Source organism: Musa acuminata, chromosome BXJ1-4 (genome assembly GCF_036884655.1).
Source record: "Musa acuminata AAA Group cultivar baxijiao chromosome BXJ1-4, Cavendish_Baxijiao_AAA, whole genome shotgun sequence".
NCBI classification, from domain to species: domain Eukaryota; kingdom Viridiplantae; phylum Streptophyta; class Magnoliopsida; order Zingiberales; family Musaceae; genus Musa; species Musa acuminata.
The window spans coordinates 29,267,736-29,282,361 of record NC_088330.1 but is presented as its reverse complement, the minus strand read 5'-3'; the positions used below and the strand labels follow the sequence as shown (position 1 = coordinate 29,282,361).

General features: G+C 33.5%; 1 protein-coding gene across 1 annotated transcript; it reads right to left on the bottom strand.

Annotated features, from left to right (window-relative positions):
- Window positions 1-7,236: 7,236 nt before the first annotated feature.
- On the bottom strand, window positions 7,237-13,588 carry LOC135672500 (syntaxin-43-like). Its single transcript, XM_065180977.1, has 8 exons — window positions 12,947-13,588; window positions 9,755-10,031; window positions 9,428-9,517; window positions 9,254-9,331; window positions 8,533-8,610; window positions 8,339-8,404; window positions 8,184-8,264; window positions 7,237-7,914 (listed from the first exon to the last, which is right to left on the bottom strand). Exons 1-8 carry the CDS (start codon window positions 13,573-13,575, stop codon window positions 7,807-7,809), a joined length of 1,407 nt encoding a protein of 468 aa, XP_065037049.1. The 5' UTR covers window positions 13,576-13,588; the 3' UTR covers window positions 7,237-7,806.
- Between the last annotated feature and the right edge of the window lie 1,038 nt (window positions 13,589-14,626).

Here is a 14,626-nt window from a genome sequence, read left to right as displayed (position 1 = left end):
CCGTCTAGACTAGATGATACTACTACCTTTGGGTAGTACCCACACACCTCTCGGTAGTACCACCTCCCATACACTCATTTGGCTTAACCTAAATCCAATCCGAATTTAGTCTACTTTGACCTTAATCTAACATAGGATAAATTTAACTTAATTAAAGCCCAATTGTAACTCAAAATCATCTTCAAATAAGGCTTCAAATTAGCAAACATTTTTTTAGCACTTTGTTAAAACATTTGACACGTTATCAACTCTTCTTACATGCCATCTAATCTTCTGACTTTTTATTTGAACCTCTTGTATGTCATTATACCCTTCGACACATTACCCAATCCTTTAACATAACTTTATTATGACATTTGATTTTTTAGCATGATATCTAATCCTTTGACATAAAGCCCAAACCTCTATCAGGAAGTTCAATCTTCAATACGATAATCTTTCAAGATAACATTCGGCTCTCTAGCTTGACATTTATCCCTTGGTTGTCCTAATCCATGGTTGAAGTATTTTTCATATTCCTTAATATTAGTTTATCAAATTTATCAATTAATTTTATTATCAAAATTTAAGATAACAATTTTTTCCTTTTTGATAATAACAACCAAGGGTTTAAAAGGCTTTACCTATTTACATGTCACAAGTATAAGATACATATCTTTTTTAAAAAATATAAAATTTAATCTAATGACATCAGTATTAAATTGTATAAGTAAAAGATATTATCAAGTGAAATATAACTTAAATATAATTTTGCAAACATACTAATATTTTAAATATCATATTATTTGTTCATCATTACATTTAGTCACATCTTCTCTCCCTTTTATCTTCTCTCACTTATTTCATCGTCAGAATGTCTCTTATGCCATGAAATTAAATATATCAAATATATGAATCATCTCTTTTACCATCAAAATTTTCTTAAGATTGAAAATATAAATTTTTAACATAATCTTAAACATAAAATATTTACATTTGAACACTTTAAGATATATATATTCGGGGGATTCTTGGAGAGAGGAGGTACTAGTGAATCCATGTTTCATTGCAAAGAATACCAAAAGTAATATTATCAACTTCATCTATGATGAAATTTAAAAATCTTTTCATTTTAATTTTTTTTCATTTTACTAGTGAATCTTTTCATTTAGTGGATCAAACATATCACCTACAAGATGTGTTTATTTCCTAATTTAATTATTTATGTTGTCTTTAACAAAGCTACAACTAACAAGCTTAGTGATATACTATCAATTGTTTTTTAATAATTTGTACTTAGAGGCAAATCTCTATATAATATAGTTAGTTCTTGCATTTCTAGGTATTTAATGCTATATAATAAGGTTGGATGTATTACAGATACTAATATATTTTCCTTGGGTATCTTCACTAAATGTGACATATCCTTAATTGAGTTAGGATTTTTAATACTGTGTTTTGAGCTTTCATTTTCAAGGTATTATCTTGTGCTTCTAACTTTTTTTTGAAAAATATATCTACAAAAAAGAAAACATTGATTTTGGTATTCATTTAGCTTTAGGTCTTTCAAGATTAGAATTATCTTTCTTGCCTTTTGGATTTAAAGCATCGAACGTTCATTTTAGAATCCAAACTAGTTTAAAATAATTATATCTCTTAAAAGAATATGAGTAAACACAATGAACATATTTTCTATAAAAAAAATTCAAATGGATATTAAAAGTATTTTTCTAAATTGATTTTATTTTGAAAGAAGTTTTTGTTGAACAACCACTTAGATTTGAAAATAATCTTTATTCAACTTATATTTATAAATTTTCCAAGATGCTTTACAAGTTAAATCAAGCCTCAAGCACTTAGTATAAGAGACTTAACTCTTTTTTAATTCAAAATAAATTTTTAAAAGATAAGGTCAATGCCATATTATTTATTAGACATTTGAATAATGATATTCTTATCATTTAAATTTATGTCGATCATATTATTTTTTATTTAAATAATGAATCATTATATAGTCTTTTATTAAGAGTATGAATCAAGAGTTTGATATAAGGTTAATGGGTGACTTAGGATTATAAATTAAATAATTAAATGTTAAAATTTTCATTAATCAAACTAAGTATATTCAAGATGATTTAACATAGAAAACTCTAAGACCATCATTACTATAATGAGTTTTTTCATAAAACTAAATTTAAATAATGAAGGAAAATGCTTTAATCAATAGATCTATGAAAGAATGATAGAAAATTTATTATACCTTACTACTACTAATTATTATGTTCAATGTAAGTCTTTATTCTAGGTTTTAATCAAATTCTAAACTAGTCCACTTTAAAGTCATAATTTTTTTTTAAAATCCTTAAAAGGAATACCATCCTTAGGACTAGGTATCTTGAATATGATAATTTTTATTTAATTGTTTATGTTGATGGTGACTTTGTAGCATATAGAATAAATAGAAAAAAATACCTTTGTAACTTATAAATTCCTACATCATACACTTGTTTCTTGGTCATCTAAGAAATAAAATTCTATCACACTATATATAGTTGAAGCAAAATATGTTGTGATAGGTGTATAATATGCATAGGTGATTTAAATGAAGTACACTTTAGAAGATTATGAAGTTTATTTGAAAAATATCTTTATAAAATATGATAACACTAGTATAATTTGTTTAACAAAAAAATCTATTCAACACTCTTTGACAAACATATTGATATTAGACATTAGTGATTATATTAGTAATCATACATATCATTGAACTTTTGACACAAAACATCAATTATTAGATATCTTTATAAAATTCTTAAGTGAAGAACGATTTAATTTTATCATAAGGGAATTAGGCCTAGTAAATTTTATTGAATAATGGTATATGTCCTTAACTAGGATAGTAGATGGCAGGAGGAGAGGAGGACAACATCTGACAATAGCACCATTGGATCTAGTGATACCATCACCAAAATACTACATACTAGTAGTAGCACCACTTGAGGTTGGCATTATTATTACTAGTAACTTGAATCTGACCTGAAACTCTCTAAGTTATTCTAAAACCCTAAATCCTTTATCTATTCACTCATACTCGATCCCAGATGACCTCCATCTACCCTAATCCCCTTCAACAAACTCTTCTTCCCTCAAAAGATCATTCTCACCCTAACCCCCTATTAGAACATGGATTTTGATAACAAAATTAATTAATGAATTTGATAAATTAATATACGTTCAAAAAAAAATGATGTAGAAAATATTTTAATCATAGACTCATGCCACCGAAGAGTTAAATATCGAGTAGAAGAGTTGAACGTTGTATTGGAAGATTATCATGCAAAAAATTTGACGTTGAGCTAGAGAATTGATTGATATGCTAAAAAATAAACTTCATACTAAAGGTTTGGGCATCATGTTAGAATGATCAAATATCATGTCAAAAAATCAGATATCGTAGTGACCCGATATACTAAAGGATTTAGGTGATATGCTAGGAAATAAAGTGATGTGTCAAAGGTTTGAACGAAGTATCAAAAGATCATATGACATGCCAAAAGAGTAAATAATATGCTGAATGCTTCAAAGATATATCAGATGAGTAGTTGATTTGTCAAGGCCTTAATCAAGATTATTTATATTAATTGGAGCCAATATTGGTTTAAAACAAACATAACTTATCATGAAAGCCATTAGGCTTGAAGTTTGACTGAACTGTGTATATTAGAAGGCCAAACTAATCGCCTAAACTAGTCAGGGGCAATGGTATCACTAGGCCTAGGTGATGGTACTGCTTATGTCAATTGACAAATATTATTTATGCTTTATCAACCTTTCTAACTATAATAGTGGTAGTACCACTTAGGGTGGTGATGGTATCACTTAGAATTTAAATTTTATGATGATAAATTTATTGAATCCAAATTTGTAGCTCATCAAAAGTTATAATGATAATACCTCTCAATATTTATGGCAGTACCACTCGTATCTAAAAATTTAGGGATTTAATTTTTTATTTTATTTTTAAAACTTTTTAGGGCCTATAATTATCACACTCGGGCTTGGTCGATGAAGCATTTATTTTTAAGTTTGTGAAGTATCATAACTCTCTTTTAAGCATTGTTTAAGTCTCTTCCTTCCTCTTAAATTTAGTTATGATACTAAGTGGTAAGAGATGATATGTCTCTTATAAAAGAGTGAGTATAAGGGTTCTCTCCAAGTCCAAGAAAGATATAACAAGGGTCATTGATATTTACCTGTTGGAAGCAAGATTGGTAATAAAAGCTAATGACGAGGGAAAAGAAATTAGAAGTAGATATAGGTCAAGAAGAATGAACTACTATAAATATACTTGCATTTTTTCTTCTGCTTTTTCTTGTTGCTGCCAAAGGCATCTTTAGAAGCTATTTAGTCTAATAGTAATTTATAAAAGATCTCTATAATAAGGTAGATGTAAGTAGGAAGAAGGGCTACTAATCTTGCAAACCGCTTCCTTTCTTTCTCTCCTCTCCTCTTAGCCTAGGGTTGCTTGACCTCTCAAAAGGGGACATGATTTGGATTCTTTAGAGATGCTTTAGATGGACCTCTCCTCTTAAGAGTATAATCCTTGCAAGGTTAGGACTTGGAGAGTTCTAATGCCTTTAGGATATAGAGCTAGACATATTCCAGTTAGATTTGACATCTATGAATTTGATTTAAGCTCGAGTTGGGTCCAGTCATATTGGATTTGAATTAGAGTTCAAGTCAAAGTTGGATTAAGTCAAAGTTGGGTTGAGGTGAATTGGACTTTAATCCGAACTCGATTTAAGCCAAATATAAGTGAGGCTTGATCTAACTTGAATATGCTCTTTTAGCTTGAGATTTGGATTTGGTTATCTTTTGGTTTCTCTTCTTCTTTTTGCTCCTACTAAAGGCCTATTTTGAAGTTATTAAAGCTAACAACAAGTTGGAAAGATCTACGTAGTAAGGTGGCTATAGGCAAGAAGAAAGACTATTGATCTTGCAAGCCACTTCTTGTCTTTCTCTCACTCCTCTTAACCTAGGGTCAGTTAGCTTCTCAAAATAGAGCATGACTTAGATGCTTGGGAGATGCTTTAGATGAGGCTCTTCTCCCTCGTTTATAGTGGAGGTCTTGGTATATCTTTGAGAGTCTTAATACCTTTAGGATATGAAGAGTCCTAATACCTTTGGAACTTGGAGATGGATCTATTTTAGTTGGAACGACCCTTGGATTTGATTAAGTTTGAGTTGAGTCTAGTCACATTAGATTTGAATCGAAGTTTGAGTCGAAGTTGGGTTGAGCAAAATTGGACTTCGATCGAAACTTGATTTGAGTCAAATTTGAGTGAGACTTGGTCCTTGCTTAGTTTAATCAAGATGAAATTAGAGTTTGATTGAAAATTTAATTGGGCCGAATTGGAATTTGACTCAAACTCTACTTTATCATCTCTAATAAAAAATAATGATTTGCAAAATGATTTCTTGTGGTTGGATAAATTTATGGGTGTATAAATCTTATATGTGTTTAAGGAAGTTAATAACATCTATATTGATTGGCTACTTATAAAAAAAAATGATTAAAATTACATGTCATTGGATATTAATAAACAAAGAAAAAACTAGAAACCAACAGAACATTTGCATAGTTTGGCAACCCTTGCTTAGATTTACAAAGAAAATTATATTCTTCAATATAAAAAAAATAAATATAAAGAATATCTCTTCTTGATTTAATTCAAACTAAATTTGAATCTCTCATAAATCTTATCACATCTCTTTGTCTTTACTAAAAGTTGAGGGCACATTAAGACGTATAGCATCTTAAATACAACTTAGTTGAATTCTTAATCCTTCGATAAGGCTTCTTAAATACTTACTCATCCTAGTAAGGCTTACAACAAGGACAAATTACTATGGTGAAAAAGAGATGAATTGAGGTCGATGAGGTTCATTTTGATGTTGGGCAGGAGGCAATGAGAAAAAATAACTAAAGGTGTCTAAAAATACCCACAAACAGCAAAATATAATTTTTTTTTTCAATTTAACCATAAAACCTTAAGTTTCTTTAAGAATCATTTTTCATTAGACCATTGATTCGTATCTATTGTTTATCGTGATATGTATATCTTATTCAAAATGGTTGTTTCTCTTTGGTTATTTTCTTCGAATTTGTTATTTTGTTATATGTTATGTGGACATATCTTTTATCCCTTGCTGCTTGCATGTAACAAACTCCTTAAGGTGATACATTGGCCATTTTGTCCGAGAACAGTGTAATGGTAAGATTCTATCGTTCTAGATCTAAGAGACTATTGGTAAGATTCTATATTCTATTAGAAGTTGTCTCAATCATTTGAAAGAATATATAGAAGAGTGTAAAAAATACTGTTTTCATTCTACACATGAAGCGTGAGCACTTATGAATATAAAACTTTTTTAAAATAAAGTGAAAGTTAATTCTAATAAATATAAGCAGATCATTATACATAGCGAAATTAAATAAAAATTATAATCAAATGTGATACCAAGATTTACATGAAAAATCTCTCTAACTTGAAGGGTAAAAAACCACGAGGCAAGCCAAAGAAAATCTACTATAAAAATAATGAATGTATAAATTTTAGAGTCTTTTGTCCAAACAAGTAACTCTGTTATAGATCTGATCTAACCTGAGATAAGAATATTGTTTGGATGATTGAGAATAACTTCTGCGTTATCTTTGTCATCTTTTATTTTTTTGCCCTTTGCTCCTCTTTTTGAATCGCATTGCTGTTGCAATTTTCTACTTCTATTTTGTAACCACCATACCCCCTTTATTAAATCTAGGTTTAGGTTAAAAAGAAAAGTAGACTATGGGTTGAAGCAATAAACTGTGTGCCCAACAAATTCCTAATGTCCTAATGTCGGAGACATAGCTATTCTCCAAAAAAAATAGTTTTAATGTGTATAAAACATTATTTCTCTTTTTCCATTCAGTATCCTCGGTGGCTCACTTTTTAACTTTGTACTTTCAATTTGAAATTTCTAATTTAGATTTATCATTTTAATTAATGGAAAAAAGAAAACCCACATCCAATGCATGGGTTTGTTGATGAAATGTTTGTAGTATATTGACATCTTACTATGATGAAATCATTATTTGGACCTATTCAATGACTACTGTTACCAATATGCGAAATTTCTTGAATCAAGAACAAAATGATTTGTCCAATTCCTATGAAGCGATGGCGCTTCAACAAGTCAGTCGTTTCATTGCCACATGAAGAGACTTGGCTGAGCCACAACCTCGAACATGATCGATGCAATTGCAGCTTCAGTTACAGTGAAAAAATAATGAAAGAACCATTATTACAAACTGAAACCCTTTGCCATCCAATTCAGCAAAAAAGGGGACCCCCCTTAGATCATAAACAAAGATGAATTCTAACTCTTTAACTTCTGAATAATCTACAGGAACAAAACTACCATTGCTCCTCTTTTTTTTTTTAATATGTATTCAATAAAGAAGAAAAAAAAAAACAATGAATCAAGATCATCCAATTCATTGCTTTCAAAAAAAGAAACAGTGAATTAGAAAATTGGAGATCACATGTACAATTGTCTAGTGTCGAGAACTGTATGAGCCTTCTGTAATCTTGGAGATCTTCACTTCTTTCAAAAAAGAATCAGTGAATTATAAAATTGGAGATCACCAGTAAAATTGTCTAACGAGGAGAACTGCATGAGCCTGCTGTAAACTCATATAAGAAACCATCCCAGTGCCTCAAGCATGACATCCTTTACCATGGTTGCTGATCTTTTGGGATATTCATCTTTTCAGAGTTGTCTTTGTCAGAAGAATATCTCCTTTAGTACTAGGAGGACTAGCATAACGAAGCACATTATCACAAGGATGGTAGCACACATAACCATTCCTCCTTTTCTCTGTGTTCTCTCTGCCTGTTAGTCAAAAAAATTCCCACGTAATTATAACTACACTAAGCTAGATGCAAAGTACAAACAAAGAAAAAAGAGCAGACTGTTAAGTAACGAATAGGTAGCCCCTCTTTTGTTTGTAAGAAAACTACACTTACACCTAGATATTGAGGTTGCAGTTTTAATGGTCAAGAAAAAAAGCTCTATTGGTATCACCAAAAAAGAATATTGTGTTATGTTGAAATCTTGTCTTGTTAATGTCATTATCACACACACACACACAGAGAAAGAACCTTCTGTAACTGCTTGTAGCCCTCTTCCACTGTGGATGCGACATTCTGAATATTATACTCGATTCGATCAATGATTGTTCCCTGATTAGAAAAGCCATTTCAAATTTCACTGACAAAGAATGGGAACCATGTCTGACTCATGTTTTAAGAAATACCTGATCTATCACAAGGACAGAGAGATCCTTCATTATCTGTGCAAGTTCGTTTACTGATTCCACAACCTGAATTACAAAATGAAAGTCCAATGACAAGGTCATTCAACAACAATCATAAGGGCGATTGGATAAGCAGGAAAACTGGTATATGGAACTGTGCCAACTTGTGATGGAGTTAGAACTAAATGTTTTACCTGTGCAATTTCTCTCTCCCTCTCTCTTGTAAATGCCTCATTTCTTTTCAGTTGAGACATCTGATGTTCACTGAAGCCCTGCACAAAGCAGCCAAAGATAAAATATTAGTCAATAAGAAGATAGGAAGTATATATTGTGGAATACATGAGAATCTGAAACAATCAATTAAAAACCAGAAATATTTCAGGGATTCAGGAAAAGTTTTGCACTCTAAGTTCAGTTTTAACCAAGAATTTGGTGACAAAAACAGATATCAGAAGAATCTATCATATATGAGGTACATCACAGATAATTTGGTTACGCTTATGAATCCTTTCTTGATAGCTATATATATAAAAGACACAAACTGTGTAGAATCACTAGAGGTCATATAAAACTTAGCCCTTAGGGCAACTGAGAATAAAACAATATCTTGCAGATAGATATCAATCTCCATTCTTTTGTCCCTATCACTGATGACATCAGCACAAGGAATGCCTAATATTCTTCCTATTTCGACTTGACTGTGGAATACCCAAGTATTCATTACTGGACTTCATTACATCTGTCATCAAATGAGTTGTTAATTATGTGGTTAGGTTCAGGAAGCAACTTTAGAATTTAAATCGAAAAAGGTTAAACAACATCATGATGGACCAAAACTGAGTCCCTGACTGTTGATGCATAATATAACTTCTAATTACAGCATAAAGCTAAAAGGAAAAGAGCAGAGAAGTATACCACATCAACAAATACATCATCTTCCATGTTAGACATAGTTCCATTTATATTCATATCAAAATCCAAGCCATCTTGACCCTGAAAGGCAGAAAAAACAGAACAAAATTATTAAAGAATTACTGAACATAAAAAAAAGGCAAACAAAATATTATTTATATCAGGAGTTCAACAAACCTCCTTTTGCTCTCTGAGACGCTTTAAATAAATTGACTGCTTTTTTCGCAGCTGCATTGAGAGATTCTGAAGATCTGTTGCAAGTGATCTCTGCAACAATGGTACACTTCTCTTTAGGAGACATTTATGGGTATCAAAAAAATGATAGAGATAACCAGCTAGTCTTATGCAAAAATATTACAACTCATAATGCAGAAAATGAAAACCTTTTTTCATTTGCTTTTTCACAGAAATGTTGGCTGGATATGAATGCTTTCAACTAGAATGTTAAACAGGATGCCAGAGTACAGAAACAAAACAGCAGATAACTAATAAATGTGGTCGTACCTGAACATTCCTTCTAACATTTGACTCTTCAGAAGGCCCACTAGGAGATAACTTCATCAGTCGTTTCTCAGATCGCTTCAATAAATCTGTTATTTCATGGGTAAGAACCTCAATTGCAAGTTGGTCTTCTTTTCCATCTCCAAAAGAAGGCATTAAGGCCTTCTCATGAACTTTGACTAACTCTGATATTTTTGTTCGAGCACGTTGCATATTTGCAGATATTTCTTCAGAAAGATCCACCCATGCTGGAGGTAAACCAACCATAATATGCCCTCTACTGCATAAGGCAACGAAAATAACTTATTAATGACAAGAACAATAGATGAGAATCAATTGAGAAAATATGAAATTGCAACAACACCATTTTGTCATCTCATGGTGCAAACAGGTTTTGTTCAAGGCATGCCAACCTCATGCCGGTATTTTCCTGGACATACAGTAATTCAAGAAAATCCTAAAACCTAATTGGATTTTCCAAAATTTAGGATACAAAAAATTCTAAGGACAGTGATGCAAAACATGGAACAATGAATCTAAGATGGCATGTATTCAAAATTTGAAATACTACTTATTAAAGAAGTAAAACAAAGTATTGTGTCATCCTATGATTCCAGTGCATATGTGCAAATTAACCTGTTCCTGTGAACTTTATAACATTATGGACAGTGATGCAAAACCATTCATCTTGGTTTTCTTGGGCATGGTACCTGGTGCTACAATCATAATTAAGATACAAAATCACAAAGGGACTTCTACGTCCACTTGAATCCTGAAAAGCTAACAAAATTGGTTTGTGCTCTCACCATGGAAACTAAAAGTTTACGGATTTAGACTCTTATTTTGGTCTGACTGAATAAACATTTCGAAACTGACATGAAATTTCCCTTCCAGTTATCGATGAAATATTCCTTTTTGAACCAAGGGAAAAGATCAGAGATCAACTCCAAATAGGGATCTTCTAACAAGGCTGTCTGCAAGACGAGGCTGGATGAGCAGGCTAACTGCCAGGAAGTGGTCCGACTATAGGCAATTACTGTGACAGTGACAGCATATATTGAAGTCCATCATCCGACCATTAAAACAAGGAAAACGGTTACTCATTGCAGTTATTTGACTCTTTGGGCACAATTGATGAGCAACAATAAGATGATGAGACATTTTCTCTCTGAGATTTTGCACTTCATGAGTTCTGCAAACACACTAGTGATATGGACAACAATGCATGTCTCTATGAGGGTGGCAATATGGATTTCATGTTCTCAATGTGCAGGCACAAACAAGTGGAGCACAGACTCAGAAATATCTCACTCATGCCACCCAAGATGAAGTTCATGGTGCATGTGGATTCACACGATTTGTTTATGGTTGCAAAGATAACATCAATTGTGAGGTGGTTGATGACTATGGGTATGGAATTAGTACTAGTCACAAACTTCAGAAGCTATGATTCATCAACTCTGATAACAAATTTCCCTACAAAGTTGTTTGCTAGTATTTTATGACTGGAGGCTTAAATATGTTGGTTAGCTTTTAATTTCAGTAATCTTGTTATGAAATCAGCATTAGCCACAATCTAGAGTAGCTTTGACACATCAACTTTACAAATGGATCAAGGAAGCTGTTTGCTGACTTTAATGGCTAAGTCAATAATTTCATGTTGATGACATCAATAACTGAGGAATGGCTTGGTCTTCTTTTTAATATTGATCCACGAGCTCATAGTTTTTAATGGAAACAACATGAAGCAGTTCATGATTTAGTCATTAAAACTCTAATCACTAGATCATAAAGCAGCAACCTTACCATGATTCTAAGGCTTAGTCTCAATCAAAGATCTAGTTCAAAATTAGAAAATCAATAATCGAAGTCATTCCCAAAACATCCTCCCAACAACAATAGTTGTGATGTGATCACTGATAGCTGTAGACCGTTGCATTGACTATATAAGACAGCATAATCGTTTTTGATACCAATGACAAGAAATAAAATTTGAATAGTCTAGGAAATTTAAACTCTAATCACTGAGCTCACAAAGGTGCAACCTTACCATGATGCCAAGGCTTACTCTCAATCAATGATCTAGTCCAAAATTGAAAAATCAATAATGGAAGTCCTTCCCACATCATCCTCCCAACAATGATAGTTGTGATGGGAAGTGATAGCTGTAGACCCTTGTGTTGACCATATAAGATAGTATAATGGGTTTTTATGCCAATAACCAGAAATAAAATTTGAATAGTCTATCTCAAGATATTGACTGCTCTATTTTGTGTTTCAAAAAGCATCTTCATGATTATCTTTTCTTTTCTTTTCTTTTTTTGTGTGTGTGCAAATAGTAAGTCGTAAAGGCAGGATTTTTACTAGCCAAGCTAGCTAGTACCTTCATATATATATGATGCTTTATTTGTTGTGGACGTTGGAAAGGTGACTCTAAGGCATACAATGATATTATCCTAATCTATGCTACAACGGTAAAGCTTAAGTTAGATATATCTGCGTCATAAGCAAACATTTAGAATCAGTAGAACATATTGAAATTGATTGGTTGATATGGCTAAAGTATTAACCTTTTAATTGTTTGCCGTTTTGCAAGACAATGTAAATGTGATGGTTGCTGGTAGATATGTTAATTACATAGTTTCACATTGCCACTGGAAAAATTGAACAGGTACTCGATACTCAAGAGGCTGATATATGAGGTGATGTGGAATATTGAAGTAAATAGGAAAACGAGTATTAATGTAAAAAGGATGACATGATGATGATATTTCTAGTCATGTAAAGGAAGCGTGTAATTTGGAGGGTGGAACAGACACTTGGTTTAAAATTTTGAGGACTTCAGTACAGCAGGACTTGGTTTAATCTATGAATATTTCTAGCCATGAACCAAGCAAGACTGCAATTGAAGTATAAGTTAGATAGATTACCAATACTCATGTGGAGCATCAGAGGATCTAAAATCCAGCAAATTATGTGAAAAAATGCATGAAACGTCAAAATGATATGGAAAATAAGGATCAAAAAGGAAAGCAAGGGCAACCCAGTGCACAAGACACCCATTAATGCGGGATCTAACAGGGCCAATGTATCAAAAAGGAGGAAAATGTAAAATTATACTGGATGGGATCCAAAAGGTAACATAAGAAAGCAGCAGATCACAGGGAGTTGGCTCAACAGGAACCTGATTCATACCTGGAATTGCCCGGGTCTTCCGTGCTAACGGGAGCATAAGACCGATTGGGATGGAGAAGCGAAGTGCTCACCATTTCGATTACCGGACCACCACGCCCCGCCGAAGAAGAGGACGACGCAGATGAGGAAGGGCCAGCATGGGAGGGAGAAAAAGAGGCCATCGGCACCCAAACGCTTCGTAAGGCGTCGCGGTACTTCTTGTACAGTGGCGTCCGATTCCTTGTCGTCATTGCGTAGATCTCCACCCCGAACCTCCCAGATTCGGCAATGAGACACGCGATCCACGGTTTTGAGACGAATCTAGACGCAAATAACAGAACAACTCTTAGTTTCTTGGCGAGACAAAAGCAAGATCGGCAGCGGCGCCAACGGTTGGAAGCGGTGCCTCCAGCGAGGGACTCAGTGGTGGAGGTGGAAATGGTGGTAGTAGACGGGTCGATCGTCGTCGGAAAGGGCAGGAATGTCGGATCGATCAATGCGCCTGCCCCTCCGCCGCGGCCGTGAGCGGAGGAGGAGGTCGGAAATATTTTGGAGTTGGCGGCTTTGGGTTGACAAACTTGAAAGAACGGCGCCCGGTGGATGAAATGGAAGTTACGAGGATGATGTGCAGATGCATTTTTTTCGCGCATTCACCAATGTCGGTTTTGGTTGCTGGGAGACGAATAATATATTTTGGAAGCTGCCATCATATAATAAGTAAGAAAAGGCTCCTCCACTACACGAATCACATCCTTCCTTACTTACCTGCCTGACCGGTAAAGGAGGCGACGGGTGGGGCGAGGTGGCAACGGACGGGCCCACCTATTAGTCCTGTTTGCGTCTCCGATCACCAACCGATGCCTGTCGGACGGTAAGAAAAATCAGGTGAAGGATTCATCCCGCCATAATAATATGATGATAAAAGAAAATTAATGTATTTAATTTCTGTGAGTCGATTAATACAATAAAGCGATTTGTCCATCTAATCTGTAATACATTTTATGATGAAAAAAATAAAGGGCGAATTTCCCAGAAATATTTCTTTCTCTTTTTTGACTTTTCACAAGAGATGCTCCTATTTTTCATATTTTTTTGGTCGTATCCTTTTTATCATATTTTGTATAATATCTTTGATAAGATATAATAAATATTTTTATAAATTGATTCATAGGATAAATCGTTCTAATTTTTCTAAGTTTTAAATAAACTTTTAATATTTTAAATGAGACATCAGTCGTCCCCAAAAATACAGCTCTCCTCGGAGATTGGAGGAGAACAAAAAAAAGCCTCACGTGGTTAGCAAGGTTGCGAGCAGCGATGTTCGAGTCCCTATTTACATGCTCAAAACTCAAAACATCGAACCTATTGCCCAGATGAAAGATATCAGCAACATACATTTCGCACACTCCATGTAACAGATCTGATCCTATACAAATTAGAATGGCCACTAGAGAATCTGACTTGATGATAACTTTGGACAAATTGAATTGATCAGCTTTCAGCAGACCTTCCCAGATGGACCAGATCTTGGCGTGAAGCAAGCTCGCTGCTTGGTGAATGTTGGAGCTCTCAAAGATGGTGTTCCCTATTATTGACCATGGCCCCCGACTCATATTTCTGACCCTACGCAGTCGTCTCTTTGATACTTTCCTTTGAGTAGGAGGAAGAGGAGAAAGAGAGATAAAAATAGAAGAAGAATAT